Raw genomic sequence first — 19,847 nt, 5'->3', positions numbered from 1 at the left:
CATACATTTCTGATTATTAAAAGATGCAATATTTCAGATGGAACAACATAATATTTCCAATATAATTACATATGTGATTATATAATCATTATGCAGTTATTAATTTACCATCAATATGCTATTATCATGCACAAAGCATTATGCTGAAGGAGGAATGTTTGACAGAAAACGGATGCACAAAACACACTTTTTCAAGGATTTTATGCTCTGAGAAGAAAGGACCAAGTAATACTAGGCAGATGATATGAAGGTAACAATGAGGAACAAACTTGCCACTAGGAACCCCCAGGAGGAAGAGAGGGCATCAGGCTGGAGTGGCTAAGAAAATCCTCAGGAGGGTTAAGCAGGGTGCTCAGACGAGGTACAGATGGAGAAGACCAGGAAACAATTTTTGACTCTTACGTGAGCTTTGGAGCTAAGTCTGAACTACAAGTTGGGACCAGACTGAGTATCTGAAATCACCTGTGCTCCAGTCTTGGAAGCAAACAGAACTTTAAAAAAAAAATACTGTATTCATTTGCTGGGGCTGTTGTAACAAAGTATCACAAACCGGGGCTGAAACAGCAGGTGCCTCATGCTTCGGAAGCCTAGAAGACAGAGGTCAAGGTGACAGCAGGATTGGTTCCTCTCAGGGCCATGAAGAATCTGTTTACGGGTAATCTAGAACATTCCTCAGCCTGAGGATATGATACCCCATTTTCCGTCTTTGTGTTCGCATAGAATTCTGTTTGTGTGTGTCTGTGTCCAGATTTTCCTTTTATGAGGACACAATCATTTCGGATTAGGCCCACCTTTATGACCTTACTAAATTTAGCTCATCTCCATAAAGACCCTCCCTCCAAACAAGGTCACTGCTGTGAAGGACTGGAGCTTAGGTCTTCACCATATCTTTTTGGGAATACACAGTTCAACCCATTTCAACCCAACACGCTATTTCATATAGCAAGGGCACTTTTCTTTTTTTTTAAGTTTATTTTTTTAGTAATCTTTATGCCCAACTTCAGGCTCAAAGTCATGACCCCGAGATCAAAGTTGCCTATTCTCTTCCAGCTGAGCCCACCAGGCATCCCTGGCAAGTGCCTTTCAAAAATATTGTTGGAAGGTTCAGGTTTGGTGTTTATTCTAGCATCATGTCATGGAATAAGACAGAAAAAAGTAGAAAAAGAAGTGTTCTAGCTCACCCCCTTCCATATAGTTCAGTTTTCTCTCTTGGTTTATCTGCCTTCTCACCGTATGGAAATGAACAGGTGTGTTTGAGATTAGGGAATGTATTAATAACTCTCTTCATTTGTATTACAGTTTATAAAGTATTTCTTAATCTCCTTTGAACTTCACAAAAATTCTCTGAGGTAAAGGGGAAATGCTGTATTCCCAGCGTACAGACAAGTGAATTATCTCAGACATGCTCCATGAAACGTTTAGGGTCCTGCTTTGGGTGAATGGGAAAAACGGCAGTAAAATTTAGGTATTCTGGAACAACTGGGTGGCTTAGTCGTCTAAGTGGTTAAGCATCTGACTCCTGATTTCAGCTCATGTTGTGGATCGAGCCCCGCATTGGGCTCCACACTGAGCACGGAGTCGGCTTGTCCCTCTCCCTCTGCTCCTCCCTCTGCTTGCTCTCTCTCTAAAATAAATAAAAATCTTTAAAAAATTAAAAATCAAAAAATTAAATTTAGGTGTTCTGGAATATAGGCCAGATCTTGTGCATTCCACCATGATGTATCAAAACACGAGAGCACAGCAATCACTTCTACTTGTTTATCTTCATTTGGAAAACACGTGCGCCAGACGCAGCCAGCCAGCTGAAGAGTATGTTGGTAAGATTATGTGAATTCTTGGTACAGGCACAAGGGGAGCTTTAAGCAGACAGCGGACAACTGTCATCATGGGGCTGACGGGACAGAAACTCAGGATCTGCCTCTACTTGCTGAGTTAAAGCAGACATCTGTATCTGTCTGGACCCACAGAGAAGGTTCTTTGGAGGACTGAAGAGGACTTTTATTTGGTGTGTGATTATTTCTTTGGGGAGCATGAATCTTGGATGGAGGAGTTTCAAACAAGTTCTTAAACTTTCTTTTTTCTTTTTAACTTGACTCCACACCCACCGTGGGGCTCAAACTCACAATTCCGAGATAGGGTGTCCCACGCTCCAAGCACCGAGCCAGCCAGGCACCCCAAATACATTAAATTTTTTAAAAGATTTTATTTATTCACTTGACTGACAGAGATCACAAGTAGGCAGAGAGGCAGGCGGTGGGGGGAAAGGGGAGGCAGCCTCCCCGCTGAGCACAGCGCCCGATGCGGGGGCTCGATTCCAGGACCCCAGGATCACGACCTGAGCCGAAGGCAGAGGCTTTAACCCACTGAGCCACCCAGGCACCTCTCAAATAGATTAATTTTCAAAATTAACTTATTCAGATGTTAGTCATGGGATTTGTAGACCACACTCATCAAGGGTCTGCTTATATCCTTTTGAAATATTTAAAATACATTCTAATCCAATCCAGCCAAAAAAACCCCTTGTGCTATAAATATGGATAAATAGCTAGATCCAAAAAGGCCACATTTACTCCTTCATTCAAGAATAGTTTGGTCTTGTGTTCGTTGTTCAGTCTCTTTTCCTTTTTTTTTTTTTTTTTTGTTTTGTTCATAATAACAAATGTTACCATTTATTGAGAAAAACACATCAAGGCTCATGCTAAACATTTTTCAGATCACCCCATTTTATAGAATAAACCCGAGGCTCAGTTAGGTGAGGTGCTTTGTTGAATCCAGACCTGACTCCACAAAGCTTATTGATTTTTTGGTTTTATTTCTTTTTGTTAAGTGTCATTGATAAAATTCGCACACCATAGAGTAAACTCATTTAAAGTGTACAATTAAATGCTTTTTAATATATTCAACAGAGGTAACTGTGAAACCATCACCCCAAATTAGGGATATTTTTCATCACCCCCAAAAGAAACCCTGTACCCTTTGGTTATCACTCCCGCCTCATCTTCCCATCCACCTCCCTTCCCCTGCCTTAGGCAATCTCTAATGTACTTTCTTCCATTTCTGTAGACTTGCCTACCCTGGACATTTCATATAAATGGATTCTATATTGTATGGTCCTTTTCATTAAGTGCACCAAATGCAGTAAATCACAATCCTTGGCCCATGATACACCGTCAACATTACTCCAGGAAAAGCCTGCCGCCTCATTAAAACACTAGACTATTAGCAGTAATTCACATCCCTTACCCTGCTTTTCCTCCACCCTATTGCTCTGCCTTCTCCCATCCAGAGGTTACCACCTGTTTTATTTATATGGGGTTTCATCACAATCTGTATGCATTTATAAACATTTTAGTCATTAGTTTGAACTTTATAGTTTGAACTCTAGGGAGGCAGAAAGTATTAAGTTGGGACTCATTTCTCCCACCCGGTATGTTACTGAGATCCGTCTATGCTGATGTATAAAGCTATGGTTTATTCATTTTTCTTTACATGACTCTACCACAATTTGTCCAATCTCATGCCAATGGGCATTTGTGGGTTTTTTTTTCCTAGTTTTTCCACAATGATGAACAGTGCTATTGTCTCTTGGCTTACAGGTACAAGCATTTCCCAAGTAAACACTCAAGGACAGTCTTAGTAAATGGTAAAGCAAGTGTTTCCCAAAATGACTCCAGTATTTTACATCCCATTAGCTACTATGAGAGACCCTGTGGATCCACATCTCTTCAACCTCAGTATCTCCATTTTTGCTCACTGAATGGGTCTGAACTGGTATCCCACTCCACTCTGGATTTGCATCTCCTTGGCTTATGTGTTTATGGTCCATGTTTACCCTCTGCTGTGAAATACTTGTTCATGAGCTTGGCCCATTTTTCTCTTGGGTTCTTTGTCCTGTTTACTGATTTGAATTTATTTTAATCTTTTGTCAGCTCATGCATTGCAAATACATACACCTATAAACATCTTAGTCATGACTAAAGTATATGTTGAATGTATATGTTTATATCTTTTTCTCAACAAGACTTTTTTTCCTTTTTTTAAAAAAAATTTAAGTAATCTCTATACCCAACATGAAGCTCAAACTTACAACCCAGAGGTCAAGAGTCACATGCTCTACTGCCTGAGCCAGCCAGGTGCCCCACAAATATTTCTTTAATAGGCTGTACTTAATTTTCTTAAAGGGATCTTTGATAGGAAAAAGGTCCTAATTTTAATTTAGTTAGTTTACATATCATTTAATCTAGATAAAATACTCAAGACAACTGTTTTCAAAGTAGTGGGCAACAGACAACACAAGACTGGCATTATACTAAACTGAAACTCATAAAATAAGTTCTACAATAATAGTCTAACCTCTCTGTCTTGGGACTTCTGCGCAGTGCACTGCATCAGAGTCCAAGGAAAGCATGACAGTCCCACTAAGCTGGTGAACCAGAGATCACAGTTTGGGGCAGGTGAGCAAGGAGGAACCGTGTGTGGTTGCAAATGTGTGTGAAGCCCTCAAGTCCAAGGTTGATGGCTGCACGGTACGCAGCTTGAAAGACAGGGGTGTTTTAGTAGGAAGCATTAACCCAACTATTATACGATCTCTGTATTTCAGAGGTTTCTAGGAGAAAACAAGACTTTAAATTATCTTTATTTAGTTCCTGTTACTTAGTGTCTAAAACCAGGATGAAGGATGGTCACTTACTTAAGATTTGTTAAGTATTAATTATTACCCTAGGCATTCACTATATTTTTCATTATTCAGAGCAATCTGATGAGATAAATTCTACTGTCTCTCATCTATGAGTAAAGAACTATGAAAGCTCAGTAACCTGCCCAGGAAGTCACAGAATTACGTAGTGATAAACCCAGAATTCAAGCCGACCAGTCTCTTGAGACCTCACACTTGACAAAGGCACCCTTTGCCCCTTGTCGTAATACCAAAAAAGGAAGTGGATTCCTTTCCTAAATCCTTCTCTGTTTCCAAAATCCTCAACAGAACTCGTGACATCTATATAATTTTTTAAAAACTTATTTATTTGAGAGAGAGAGAGAGCATGCACACACATGAGCTTCCAAGCACCTGGGAGCAGGGGAAAGGGTAGAGGGGGAGAAGCAGACCCCCGCCCCCACTAAGTGTGGAGCCCCATGAGGGGCTCAATCTCATGACCCTGAGATCATGACTCAAGCCAAAATCAAGAGCTAAACACTCAACCTACAGAGTCACCCAGGCGTCCTCTACTATATTCTTCATGATGGCAAACCTAACATGGATCATTAAGAATCTTAAAGAAGAGGGGCATGCGCCTGGGTGGCTCAGTGGGTTAAGCCTCTGCCTTCAATCCAGGTCATAATCTCAGGGTCCTGGGATCGAGCCCCACATCAGGCTCTCTGCTCAGCGGGGAGCCTGCTTCCTCCTCTCTGCCTACTTGTGATCTCTGTCAAATAAATCAATTAAAAAAAAATCTTAAAAAAAAAATTAAAGAAGAATATAAATTCACTTAACAATACAAGTTGTGTTAATTACACAACAGATATAAGCACATTATTCACAAATGGCAGTCACTGCTCTACAGCTGTACTCTCTATACATTAAACAAATGTATTTCTTATGTGGAGGTTATTCCATTATAAATATTATATTTCACAGTACAAACAAGGAAAAATATGTACTTACAAAGAACAAAGGCACTGAGACTGTTTTTTTACATATAATTATAATAAAAAAATACAGAAAAATATAAAAATAACTTTTTGGCAGCCATATAAACTCTCCTCCTAGAAACACCAGATAAATAATACATTCAGCAATTACCCACTGAGCTACTATTCTGTAGCTCCTCATCTGAAATAACTAGCATTCAATATCAGAGTCCTGGATTTACAATACTGTGATTTTCCACTGACTTCTTTATCCGCTTAATTTTTTTCCTTAAGACTTCATCATCTTGTTTGGAAATAAACCGAAAATATCTGCAACCTAAAAAACAAAATAAACGAAGAGTTTTAATACTTACCAATGCTTCAAATATATTTCTACATTTTAAAAAATTTTGCTTCAGCTCTGACACAGTAATGATTATGAAAATGGGGGGATCTGTATGAGGTTTACCAGTATGAGCACATTCTGAGAGCCGTCGCCGGTGAAATGTATGCTTCCTACATACGAAAATGTTTCCGACCCGTCATAATTCGAGCGCACACTTCATCTGCCTTTCCACCCTGCCTCCCAAACCTAGTTAAGGTGATATGTGTACTATCACATACTCATGTATTGAGTATGCCTCCTCCAGAAGCAAATTACAATCGCTTCCCTTTCAAGGTTAGCTTGAACAACAGCCCAAGAGGCATCTGTTAACAGTAAGAAAGTTCTCTGTAAGGAAACCCTGAGGTGAAGGATGAGGATGAACTCACAGGTGAGAAGAGTTCAGAACTGGGCGAATCCAGCACCCAGTGAGCAGTGGGGCGGTGACCGTGCGACTCCGAGAAAGGGGCCTCGTGCTTATGACAAGTTCTTCTACGAGCTTGCCACAGTCTCACAGTGCTAAGCAGATCACTGGTTAAGTATTTCAGACGTGAATCAAATCTCTGTTAAAAAAACTGTAAACTAGATATTACAGGGTTTTTGTTTTTTAATTCGATAAATGAGTGAGACCATAATCACCTAAGAAAAACTAATTTCATCATAGTCTCAGCATGTATCTAATCCAACCATCATCTCTGGCAAATTGCTAGGAAACATCGCACCTCCAGTAACCATTTTATCGTCCCTGAAAACAGGGTGCCAGAATGACTACTATTTTGTTAGCTGGGAAGCAGCGGCGTCGGTGGTGTTAATAACCTGTATTTCTAAACACACCTACCACTTCAGCAAAAACAAAATACTTTGGACCCAGACCTCTGCTTCTATCTAGAATACTGAAAGATGGAAAGAATTTTGCTCCCACCCTAACACAGAGAAAAAGCCAAATCAACTACAGTAAACTCCCACCAGACATGGGAGTCGAGGGGACAGGGCCTGGCTCGCCTTAGCAGAGACGGGAAGACAGGCAGCTACCACACCCGACTCTTAAGCATGGAACAAAGGCAGACCATGACCAGAATTTGAATCCTGTGATATAATGAGCAGAACCAGCTCAACTCCTGACCAGACTGACTGAAGCCCGACACTAAGGCCCAAAACAAGAGATGGACTTTTCAGGCATGGTTATGGCTGCTCAGACAGTACTTCTGAATTTCTCAAGCACTTCGATGTGACGCTCACCTGAAGCTCGCAACCATCCTGGAAGCATCAAGGACAGGTGTTAACAAAGCCCCCTCAGAGAAGGCTCCCAAAGGTTCACTGACCTAAGTGACAGGGCAAGATGACAGAACTGGAAAACCAGCCCATGTTTTCAGACTCTGCGCAAACACAGACGCCTTTAGGTATCTGTACTAGATGCCTCTATGCTCATAAGGAAGTAGGAAATCACAGTCTGAATCACATTTCTGTTCCTTGGTGTGTGTTCAGAAATCTTAGGATTGCTTTCACTTTTATTTGTCCCTTTCCTCTGAGAAACCGGCACTTTATTAACCTTAGTAACCATCTGAAACACTCACTGAGAATACTAACTCCAAAATACTAACTCAATCAAAATGGTTGATACTTCAACCATATCTAAAGCCAAGCTGAAGATGCTCTTTAGGAAACTCTGAATTCTCTAGCAACCGACTGCTTACTCATGAACATGGAGACATTCACTTCATCTCTGGACAGACCCAGCCGCGGTCCCATCTCTGTCCTCACCAGGCAGTGCCAAAAAGCAGTAAGAGTTTTCACAGTCAAGATAGACCACAGAGATAAGATCAATTTCCCTTTCTTTTAAGAGGATTTTTAAATAAGTTATAGGAGGTATAATTTTTTATAGGGAAAAATGTTTCATCCTTGTAGGAACAGACAACTAAATATAACAGCAATTATACAACAATGAAATCACCAGAGAATATTCTTCTCTTTCTAATACTGGAAGGTAGACAATGTCAGTTGCTGTGAAAACAGTCCGCATCCTCTATCTTACTTGGCCCCTAAAGATAGTCAAGTTACAGCATAAAAACAACCACCACAATTAACAAGATGAAATCGCTGCTTCTAGTTCACAGACGGTCGTGACTAGCACATCAGCTGGCTCCAACTCAACATCCATTTTCCCATTCCCCAGTTATTTCTCCAGCCTCTAATGTCCTCGGGCACTATACCCAGTAACCTGTGGCACGAATGAATGGTCACACTTTGTAATTTCAAAATCATCCAAAAGCTATGCCTAGATAAGAAGAAAACAAACCTTCGTACCTTTTCCTAACAATATTCCAGCTACCAAAGCTTTCTCACAAGCCAATGTTTTATCCTCTTTCCAGTCGTTTTTTGCCCAAAAGGAGCTGAAGTGAAAGTCTGGCCACCAGTTTTTCCTGGAGTTCCACTCTTCTTGAACCCAGGCAAGGTGATTCCTAGAAAAGAAAAATGTCAGACGGGAAGGTCAGTGACGGGAGGCGGACCATACCGCCGGCATTTGAACACAAGAAAGCCCTTTTGTCACACAGCTGGAAAGATGGTGGACATTCAGACTGAGGCTTCCTACCAAAGCAGCCGACCACCTCTCAAAATGACAAGGGGGTCCTGCTTGGAGCAACAGGCCACATTACAAAAACATCAGTCTGGGCTTCAAGACGCCCAAGGAGGCCACTGAGGGCACCTACACTGACAAATGTCCCTATCCACGGGCAGATCCTGGCTGGTGTGGTGACTGACCAAGATGAAGCTGAGAAGACCACTGTCATCTGCTAAGACTACCTCCACTACATCCAAAAGTACTTCTTCAAGAAACACCACAAGAACATGTTCATGTACCTGTCCCCCCACTTCAGGGATGTCCAGATTGGTGACATGGTCACAGTGGGCGAGTGCCAGCCCTTGGGAAAGACTGTGTGGTTCGGGGCGCCTGGGTGGCTCAGTGGGTTAAAGCCTCTGCCTTCAGCTCAGGTCATGATCCCAGGGTCCTGGGATAGAGCCCCGTATTGGGCTCTCTGCTCAGCAGGGAGCCTGCGTCCTCCTTCTCTCTCTCTCTGCCTGCCTCTCAGCCTACTTATAATCTCTGCCTGTCAAATAAATAAATAAAATCTTAAAAAAAAAAAAAAAAAAAGACTGTGTGGTTCAACGTGCTCCAAGTCCTAAAGGCCCCTGGCACCAACAAGCAATTCCAGAAATTCTGAGATTGGAATCTGTCCACACCCCCAAAGAAAATAATTATTTTCCCAGTCACACACACACACACACACACAAAAGTCTGTGGAAAGATGACAAGGAAGATGTTCTCAAAGTACGTTCTAGTGTGGCCATCCATGGTATAGCACATGCATGAAAGCAAATCCTTTTTAGTTCTCTTTGATTTCTGCTTTCCGTTTAATTAAATAGCCAGTTTGTATACGCAACGGTTAACAACACACACCCTGAACTCAAAATCCTGGATTTGAATCTCCAATCTCCCATTTACTATGTGATCCTGGGCAAGTTGCTTAATCTCTCTGAGCCTCAATTTCCACGAAGCTATTAATGGTCCCCATCTCAAAGCATTGTCATTAAACTGGCCCAGGAGTATAGTGTCTCATATAAAGACCTTTGCATATTGTCTGGTACTTCCTAAATGTTCAATGAATGTTAGCTATGATGATTTTTACTTAAAAATAACTATAAAACCTTACTTTATATGTTACAAATTACTACTCAAATTAAGATGCCATTATTATACAAATATGTGAACACACAGGTTTGACAGTTGAACCCAGACAATGCTAAGTGTTTGTCAATAACTTAATTGAGCAAATATTTATTAGCACCCATGTGTGCCCTGTGGCAGAACTTCTAGAGGTTTAAAAAAATGAATAGTACACTTCTTTGCCTTCACAAATCTTGTGGTTAGTTGGGGGGTTTTATGCTGCTGTAGATGTGAAAAGTGGTTTACAGTTATCACACCAAAAACACTTTATAATCAGCCCTCTTCTCTCTCCAAGGTCAAGTCGTATCTGTAGCCTGACACAAGTTCCCATCGATGCTAAAGATTCTAACCAACTGAAATGGATATGATAAACAAATGAACCTTAACATTATCACAAAGTTAACCCCTTCCTCTCACGAAGTAAAAATGACTAGGGCCACTCCTGTTTTCACTTGAAATGTGGCACTAATGACCTCATGATCACAGGTGTAGTTTCAGATATGCAGCTCACAGTGGACTTAACAAATATTTGCTGAATGAACATAACCTATGACGATCTTATGAGGCCTGCAAAGCCCCACTGAAAATTACTGAAAAACAGCTGGAAGAGAAGCTGCTTCCTATGAGATTTTACAAGATGATGACACAGATCACCAAGAGCTTCACGAAGAGTCCGGTGAAGAGTGGGGGTGACCACTGTTTGCCAACATTTCCAACTTGAAAATGTACACCTTCCCCAGTACCACAGTGGTAAGGTATGGTACTTTTTTTGACAGCATAAAATATCTTGACGGTATTTTTGTATGTTTCACTTGGGAATGTATTTTCTTGCTTCTGATGTACTCAGAACAGCTGAAGACATAGTTCAAGAAATCAAAAAACATAAGCAAAGAACTTTAAACAGTAAAAGGTATCAGCTAAAATACGGGAAATTTTACTGATCTGATCCAATAATAAACACTGTGTCTTTTACTTACCCCATTAAAATCTGTCTCAGATATTTTGCCAAGTATTTCCAAGCAGTTATATTTTTAGTGCATCCAGCAAAATCTAAGACTCCAAATAAGACCTCTAATCCCAGTTTACGGTGGTCTTCTTTTTCTGTAATGGGCACAATTAGAATTTACACAAGGTATTGAGGTGCACAAGGCTAAAGATATATATTTGGTTGATAAAATACTACTAAGTTGTAAGCCTTCTAGTTTGGTTAGCAGTTTAAAATAATTCATTACGCTCATACTCTCCAGTAAATTACTGAATTCTTACCTCTTTCAGTATTTTGAAATTCATACTCTTCAGTAAATTACTGAAAAATTCAGTAATTTAGTTCCAGCTAATGAAGTCAGAGTGGTGGATCTGATTTCTAAATGGGCTACATTCGACTGAGGGAGGACACTATTTAAAGAACCTCCCCTCTCTTCTAACAGATGAGGGACTGACATAGCCCCAGTACCTACTGGACTTAGCTGACTTCCTTCTATGAAGAAGTATGTGCTTTTCTATACCGAGCTGAAATGCAGTAAAGATTAAAACGAGGTGAATTATACAAATTAAAGCCATTTATCTTGTGCTATTACCTAATATTCTACAGCAGAAGTCAGCATACTTTTCTTATAAAGGGACAAACAGTAAATATTTAAGCTTTGTGAGCTGTATGGTCTTTGTCACAACTACACAACTCTGCTGTTGTAGTACAAAAGTCATAGACAACACAAAAGTGCTCCAAGAGAACTTGATTTACAAAAATAGGTGGGGGTGGATTTGGCCCACCTACCCTAGTTTTGCTAGTCTATAGCTTGTCTGCACAAAGAGATACAAAACAAAAACTATTTACCTGACTTTCTCAGTAAGCTATGGAATTCTAACATCAATTTATGAGATGGTACAATCTGATACAAAATCTGGAAGAAAAAAATAATCTTGTAATTTGTATATATTACAAAGGCATTTCTTTACTTTTAAGCAACCTCTACACTCAATGTGGGCTCAAACTCACAACCCCAAGATCAAGAGTCGCACACTCTACTGACTGAACCAGCCAGGTGTCCCAGCTAATGTATTTTTTAAAAGAAAACTGGCAGCGCCTGGTTAAGCGTCTGCCTTCAGCTCAGGTCATGATCCCAGGGTCCTGGGATTGAACCCCACATGGGGCTCTCGGCTCAGCAGGAGCCTGCTTCTTCCTCTCCCTGCCACTCCCCCTGCTTGTACTCTGTCAAATAAAGAAAATCTTTAAAAAAAGAATAAAACAAATAAATAAATAAAAGACTGAAAGGTAAGAATTTTTCTTGGGGCCCCGTTGGCTAAGTGTCTGACGACTGATTTCAACTCCGGTCATGATCTCAGGGTTATGACTGAACCCACATTACACTCCACACAATGAAAGATTCTCTCTCCCCCACCCCCTCTCTCCTTCTATACATAAATAAATAAATAGTATTGTTTTGTTTTAAGATTTTATTTATTTATTTGATACAGAGAGAGAGAGGACAAGTAGGCAGAAAGGCAGGCAGAGAGAGTAGAGGACGCAGGCTCCCCACTGAGCGGAGAGCCCGATGAGGGGCTCGATCCCAGGACCCTGGGATCATGACCTGAGCCGAAGGCAGAGGCTTTAACCCACTGAGCCACCCAGGCACCCCAATAAATTGTTTTTAATACATTCAAGTGTATACTTAAAATAAGTGTTTTACTATATGTAAATTAAATTTCAATAAAGCTGATTTTCAAAAAGTATCAAAGCAGAATTTTCCCGAAAGGTTGACAAAGGGTTTCCAAAATACTGATCCTTTGCCCTCAGCGTAACTTGGAGAAAGCAGTGGAGGAATGGCAGTGGAGGGTCACCCAAGTCACCCAAGCCTCACACGTCCACCTCAGAGCACACACAATCATTTGCTATGAGTGCTAGAATTTCAGAGCTGGAAAGCATGACCTAATGATGTTTCAAAATTTACTTTTTTTTTCCCCCTCTTCTCAATCTCTATACCCAACATGGGGCTCAAATTCATGACCCTGAGATCAAGAGTTGCATGCTCCACTGACTGAGTGAGCCGGGCACCCCAGGATGTTTTAAAGCAGATCCCCAATCATGTTCGAACATTGAAATAAACATTTTATACCTTAAGCACACTTATCAGTTTCTCTCTTGGTGCCTTTTCTCTCTTCAGAAAGTTATATAAGTAGACATGAGCGTTTGGATTTGATGGGAACTTTTCATCATAGGCATAATTGGTGAGCACCTCTCGGGCTCCATCTCGATCCCCATAGAATTCCAGCATCTATATAAAATAAAAGTTAAAATGTCTTAGCTAAATCCTGTAAGACAGCTGTATGAAAGATAATGCATAACTTAACTCTATTGATGGGAACAAAAATTAATTAAAATGATGAATAGGAAAAATAGTAATGTCACTGGTTGCTCTCACCAACGTACGTCCTGACCTCTATGGAACACAGATCACTTACACCAACGGCCTATGTGGGTTCCCACGTCCTCCTTATCACATTTTTGTTACTGAAAAATGCAGCAAGTTCAAGCTAGGAACTATTCCTATCAGAAAAAAGTCTTCCAAGGAGGGCATACGACCAACTGAGAAAGACCATATGATGCAACTAACCTCAGCGCCCGACATAACTTCAGCCACAAAGGGAACATGGGAGAACTACAATTCCTTTCCTTTCGTTCCCACCCATATGCGGCATGTGGTTTCAGAGATCATCTTTTGACAAAATAATTATCATGTTAGCATCCAGGAAACTCTCAAAAAGCCAGTTACTTTGAAGATTTATTCCTAGTGCCCATGCCAAGGCTCCCTGTCCTTTCACACTGACTTTGAGAGGGCATGGCGTGGCGCCCTAATAAACTTCCTAAAAGCCATTCGTCTTCATCCATCCCACATATTGTGACCCACATTCAGATTTTTGTCCCCTGGTCTTCTCTACCCCACCAAATCGTAAAGGATCTCTCTGCTTTTCTTCTAACTTCCGTTAAGAGTAATACAAATTTAACATTTACAAACTATATTGCTATTTATTTTATAAATATTTGACCATGACACATTATCCAGTGATGAAGGGGGGAAAAAAAAGTAACATTTACAGTATATTAGTAAAATAAAAATTCTTCAGCCCAAAAAGAGACATATTCTCTCTTTTTAATTTTTACAGATTTTTATCTATTTTAAGATTTTGTTTTAAGGACTCTCTATACCCAATGCAGGGCTCAAATTCACAACCTGGAGATCAAGAGTTGCGTGTCCACTGGCTGAGCCAGCCAGGCACCCCTCTTCTTTTTAAAACAATTTCCTCCACTTAGTCACCATCAGATCAATAACAATAAGGCTCATGACACAATGACACTAATAGAAGTTTATAAGACGGCTACTGGCCTCTACATAACTCTTCACAAAAGGGTCCCAAACTCCAGGAGTTTGAATCAATGCACCAAGGTTTACAGATGTCTTGCAGCTGTGGTTGAGCATGCTCTGGGACGCTGCGTTGTAAGCGTAATCATCTTCATCTGTCCAGAGACAACAGATTCTTAAAAGTCATTCAGTACTGAGGGCTTTGTTCACAGTAAGAGCAATCAATAAACTATCCACAAGAAAAGTTCAGGCCCTGATGGCTTTGCTAGTAGATTCTAAGAAAGAATTTTAAAGAATAATTTATATTTAAATTATTTATTATTATTAAATATTAAACATTTAAAGAATAATACTAATTCTTCACAAACTCTCCCTGCTCCCCACCCCCCAAAAGACAGAATGGGAGGAAGTGCACACATGGGGAACTTTAAGAATGAATCTAAGTGGTAGCTACGCAGATACCTGTTTTATTTTATTATTATTTTTTTAAAGATTTTATTTATTTATTTGATGGAGAGAGATCACAAGTAAGCAGAGAGGCAGGCAGAGAGAGAGGGGGAAGCAGGCTTCCTGCTGAGCAGAAATCCCGATGTGGGGCTCGATCCCCGGATCCTAAGATCATGACCTGAGCCGAAGGCAGAGGCTTAACCCACTGAGCCACCCAGGCGCCCCTCAACAAGCCTTTTTTAAAAGAAATGGTATACCAGGAGTTATGGCAAGGTTAACAAAAGACAGAAGATAGGTACGTGACCTCAGAAGACTGATGAGTCTAGAAGAAGAGAGACAACATAAAACAGGTATGAAAAACTTAGGACAATTAATTAAAGAGCAAGTGGTAAAGATCTGATCAATATACGTTGAATGTGCAGCTAACACATGAGGGTGTGGCACTGGAATGACAGGTGTAATGAGCCCTGCAGGGCAGATGGCATTCCAGATGGGGAGGCAAGCTTATCACGGTGAAGACAGTATTTCAGAATTGTCCCGGAAGAGATCCTACTCAGAAAAAGGGGAAGGAATTTTTAAGATTCGGGAACCTACACATCCACGACACAAAGGAAATACTGCTTATCACAGAAGAATAGTAAGGAACCACTACTTATACTTATGAGCCAATGTATGTGGGAAGTGAGATTGGGATGGAGGATGAGAAAATTAAAAGGGTTAATTCTAGAGGAGCTTTGGAGAAAAACTATACAAGGGAAGGAAGATGCAGAGAACTGAACATGAATCTGTGGAGAGGAAAGGACACCACTACCATTGGAAGTAAGAGAAAGGGAATTCCATTGGAGAAGAAAGGACACACAGCCAGTTCTTGGTGTGGTCAATCAAGAAAACTATCTGTTATGACCTTTGTACAGAAATAAAACAACTTTACCTTGCCCTATTCTCTAAACCTATTATTCTGATGAATAATATTATACAACCAGGGCGCCTGGCTGGCTCAGTTAGAAAAGCCTGAAACTCTTGATCTCAGGGTCGTGGGTTCAAGTCCCACACTGAGTGTAGAGATTACTTAAAAATAAATAAATAAACAAACATCTTTAAAACAAACTAAACTCCATTCTAAACACACAGGAAGAAATAGTTATTATAAGCAATAATGTCTACTGGAAAAATTAGTAATCTTAAATATTTTAAAAAGCAATAAATCTAAGATGGTCATGGACTTAATTTATGAAACATCTAATTTTTGTCTGAAAAGTTTGATAAAAACAGAAATATTATAAAGGATGATCAAGGAAGTTTACGTCAATAGAAATGTGTGCTCTGTGCGGTATCTGGGAAGAACCAGGCTTCAGAGTGGGGGCATGAGGTTAATCCTTAGGATCCCGAGTGTCCCTTGTCCACTACCACCACTGCTATTCAATATAGTACTAGAGGTCCTAGCCTCAGCAATCAGACAACAAAAGGAAATAAAAGGCATCTGAATCAGCAAAGTAGTCAAACTGTCACTCTTGGCAGATGACGTGATACTCTATGTGGAAAACCCAAAAGACTCCACCCCAAAATTGCTAGAACTTGTACAGGAATTCAGCAAAGTGGCAGGATATAAATTCAATGCACAGAAGTCAGTTGCATTTCTAGACACTAACAACAGGAGAGAAGAAAGTGGAATTAAGGAGTCGATCCCATTTACAACAGCACCAAAAACTGTAAGATACCTAGGAATAAACCTAACCAAAGAGGCAAAGGATCTGTGCTCAGAAACTATAGACCATTCATGAAAGAAATTGAGGAAGACACAAAGATATGGAAAAACATTCCATGTTCATGGACTGGAAGAACAAATATAATTAAAATGTCTATGCTAACTATAGCAATCTATACATTCAATGCAAATCCTTCAATCCCTATCAAAATATCATCGACTTTTTTCACAGAGCTGGAACAAATAATCCTAAAATTTGTATGGAACTAGAAAGAACTCCAAATAGCCAGAGGAATGTTGAAAACCAAACAAACAAACAAACAAAAACCAAAGCTGGTGGCATCACAATTCTGGACTTAAGGCTCTATTACAAAGCTGTCATCATCAAGACAGTATGTTACTGTCACAAGAACAGACACAGAGATCAATAGAACAGAATGGAGAACCCAGAAATGGACCCTCAACTCTGTGGTCAACTAATCTTCAACAAAGCAGGAAAGAGCATCCAATGGAAAAAAGACAGTCTGTTCAACAGATGGTATTTATATTTAAACATGCATAAGAATAAAACTAGACCACTTCCTTACACCATACACAAAAATAGACTCGAAATGGATGAAAGACAAAAATATGAGAAAGGAATTCATCAAAATCGTAGAGGATGGGCACCTGGGTCGCTCAGTACGTTAAGCCTCTGCCTTCAGCTCAGGTTATGGTCTCAGGGTCCTGGGATAGGGCCCTACATCGGCCTCTCTGCTTGGCGGGGAGCTTGCTTCCCCCACCCCTCTGCCTGCCTCTCTGCCTACGTGTGATCTCTGTCTGTCAAATAAATAAATAAAATCTTAAAAAAAAAAATCATAGAGGAAAACACAAGCAGTAACCTCTGTGACCTCAGCTGCAGCAACTTCTTCCTAGAAACATCGTCAAAGCAAGGAAACAGGCAAAAATAACTCCTGGGACTTCATCAAGATAAAAAGCTTTTGTGCAGCAGACAGCTGACAAAACCAAAAGACAACCCACAAAATGGGAGAAGATATTTGTAAACGACTTATCAGATAAAGGGATAAAATCCAAAATCTATAAAGAACTTATCAAACTCAATACCCAAAGAACAAATAATTCAATCAAGAAACGGGCAGAGAACATGAACAGACATTTCTCCAAAGAAGACATCCAGATGGCCAACAGACACCTGAAAAAGTGCTCCACGTCACTTGGAATCGGGGAAATACAAATCAAAACCACAACACATACCACCTCACACCAGTCAGAATGGCTCAAATTAACAAGTCAGGGAACAACAGATGTTGGTGAGGATATGGAGAAAGGGGAACCCTGCTACCCTGTCGGTGGGTATGTAAGCTGGCGCAGCCATTCTGGAAAACAGCATGGAGGTTCCTCAAGAAGTTGAAAATAGAGCTTCCTTATGACCCAGCAATCACACTACTAAGTATCTACCCCAAGATACAGATGTAGTGATCTGCAGGGGCACCTGCACCTCAGTGTTTACAACAGCAATGTCCACTATAGCCAAACTATGGAAAGAGCCCAAATGTCCATCAACAGATGAATGGATAAAGAAGATATATATATATATATACATACATACGTATACGGGCGCGCGTGCGCGCGCACACACACACACACACACACACACACAAAATGGAATACTATGCAGCCATCAAAAATGATATCTTGCCATTTGCAATGACGTGGATGGAACTAGCAGGTACTATGCTAACAGAAATAAGTCAATCATTGAAACACAATTATCATATGTATGGAATCTAAGAAACAAAACAGAAGATAATAGGGGAAGGGAAGGAAAAACAAAAGAAGATGAAATCAGAGAGGGAGACAAACTGTAAGAGACTTTTAATCATAGGAAACAAACTGGTTTCAGTTGGTTCCAACAGGGTTGCTGGAGGGGAGGCGGGTGAGGGAAGAGGATAACTGGGTGATACACTATATGTTAATTAATTGAATTTAAGTTAAAAAAAAAATCTTGACTGTCAATATCTGGACTGTCCCTGTGATTCAGTGTCATCGACACAAGTACATTCCTTTTCACTTACCAAGTGTAGACAATTCCAACTTCTTTTTAGACCAAGTATAATACTGCAAAAGCCCTTTATATGCCTGAATAAGGTTGATTAACACTTCCTGGGAAGATGACTTTTCACCGTATCTCCATGTTTCTGCGTGACTGAGATTTCTGTTTGCATCTTCAAGCATTCCATGATGCACAAGGTATAAAGCATGTTGTAAGGAGATCTGCATTTGTAAGAAAAAGCCCAGACAACCAAGTCATTAGATAGCCATTAATCCAAAAACTCAGTGAATACAGATGCTAGGCTAAGACCCTGGTAGCATACAGATGATGTAACGACATTGTCTCTTTCATCAAAAATGTCAATTCAGCAAAGAGAAAAGATACATGAAATAATTAACACTATGGAAATGAGCTAAATTATATACACTCACAGAAGACAGTGTGATCTAGTGAAACAAACAGGGGCTTTCAAGACAGATGCTCCTGGTTCAGCTGCTACCTAAAGCTGAGTATGTTATTTGCCCTTTGTGAGTCTGATGGGTTACATGGAACAATTATTAACCCTTTAGAGGGCTGTTATGAGAATTAAATAAGATATCTGCGGGGCGCCTGGGTGGCTCAGCGGGTTAAGCCGCTGCCTTCCGCTCAGGTCATGAACTCCGAGTCCTCGGATGGAGCCCCGCATTGGGCTCTCTGCTCAGCAGGGAGCCTGCTTCCTCCTCTCTCTCTGCCTGCCTCTCTGCCTGCTTGTGATCTCTCTCGAATAAATAAATAAAATATTTAAAAAAAAAAAAGATATTTGCATACCACCTAGTACCTACTTTGGTCCATAGCAGGATTATTCTATACATGTCAAACAAGCTTAGAGAAAACATCTTAAGAAGGAGCATTAAAGAATGGCATTGGTTCAGATGGAAAAGTCAGTGCCTGATCCAGAAACCATAAGAATAAATACACCAAGGATGAGCATCCCAGGTAGGGAGGACACTAAAGAGGGGAATAATGAGAAGTGCAGTTAATCATGTGAGAAGTGTCAGAGTTCAAGGCCTTCATCACAAACTATCACAACGATTTCTCAGCTGGTCTCTCCACTCCTGCCCCCACTACAATCCACTTCCATGTGACTGCCAAAGAAATCTCATTTGCGTAAAACCCCTCAATGGCTCCCACTGCCTACAGAATAAAATCTAAGCTCCTTGGGAATGACACAGAGGGCCCAGCTGACTTCCCGTGGCTTCTACCCAGTGACTTTTAGAGTAACCAAAGCACTGGATGCAGGGCTAGCAAACCTTGCCATTCCCGCCCATCCTCTTCCCTAATACTCCCAGGGAACACCCACTCACTTTTTCAGCCTCTTCTGAAGCATCACTTCCTTCCCTGACTCCCCTACTCATTTACTCCCAGCACTCCCCAATTCCAGAGAGCTGACCATTCCCCTCCTTTGCCTTCTCACTGTATCTGGCGTTTCTACTCTGATACGAGTAATTTATTCCATGTACATGGCTGTCTCCCTCTGCAGCAAGGTCTACGTCTAGCACATTATCTGGAAG

The 19,847-nt window shown here is 40.6% G+C and overlaps 1 protein-coding gene and 1 pseudogene across 1 annotated transcript in view; one reads left to right on the top strand and one right to left on the bottom strand.

Moving 5' to 3' along the window:
• Positions 1–5,405: 5,405 nt before the first annotated feature.
• The window catches only part of TAF1A (TATA-box binding protein associated factor, RNA polymerase I subunit A), a 29,337-nt gene continuing 14,895 nt past the window's right edge, over positions 5,406–19,847 (bottom strand). The window contains exons 5-11 of the mRNA XM_044266797.1: positions 18,320–18,518; positions 14,117–14,247; positions 12,848–13,006; positions 11,569–11,635; positions 10,712–10,835; positions 8,315–8,469; positions 5,406–5,965 (exon numbers count right to left, since the gene is read on the bottom strand). Of these exons, the coding sequence (XP_044122732.1) occupies positions 5,853–5,965; positions 8,315–8,469; positions 10,712–10,835; positions 11,569–11,635; positions 12,848–13,006; positions 14,117–14,247; positions 18,320–18,518 (948 nt within the window). The 3' untranslated portion in view covers positions 5,406–5,852. The remainder of the gene's footprint in view (positions 5,966–8,314; positions 8,470–10,711; positions 10,836–11,568; positions 11,636–12,847; positions 13,007–14,116; positions 14,248–18,319; positions 18,519–19,847) is intronic.
• On the top strand, positions 8,571–9,398 carry LOC122918412 (annotated as a pseudogene).

The sequence above is a fragment of the Neovison vison genome, chromosome 10 (genome assembly GCF_020171115.1).
Source record: "Neovison vison isolate M4711 chromosome 10, ASM_NN_V1, whole genome shotgun sequence".
Taxonomy (NCBI): domain Eukaryota; kingdom Metazoa; phylum Chordata; class Mammalia; order Carnivora; family Mustelidae; genus Neogale; species Neogale vison.
This window is presented reverse-complemented; position numbering and strand designations above follow the sequence as displayed.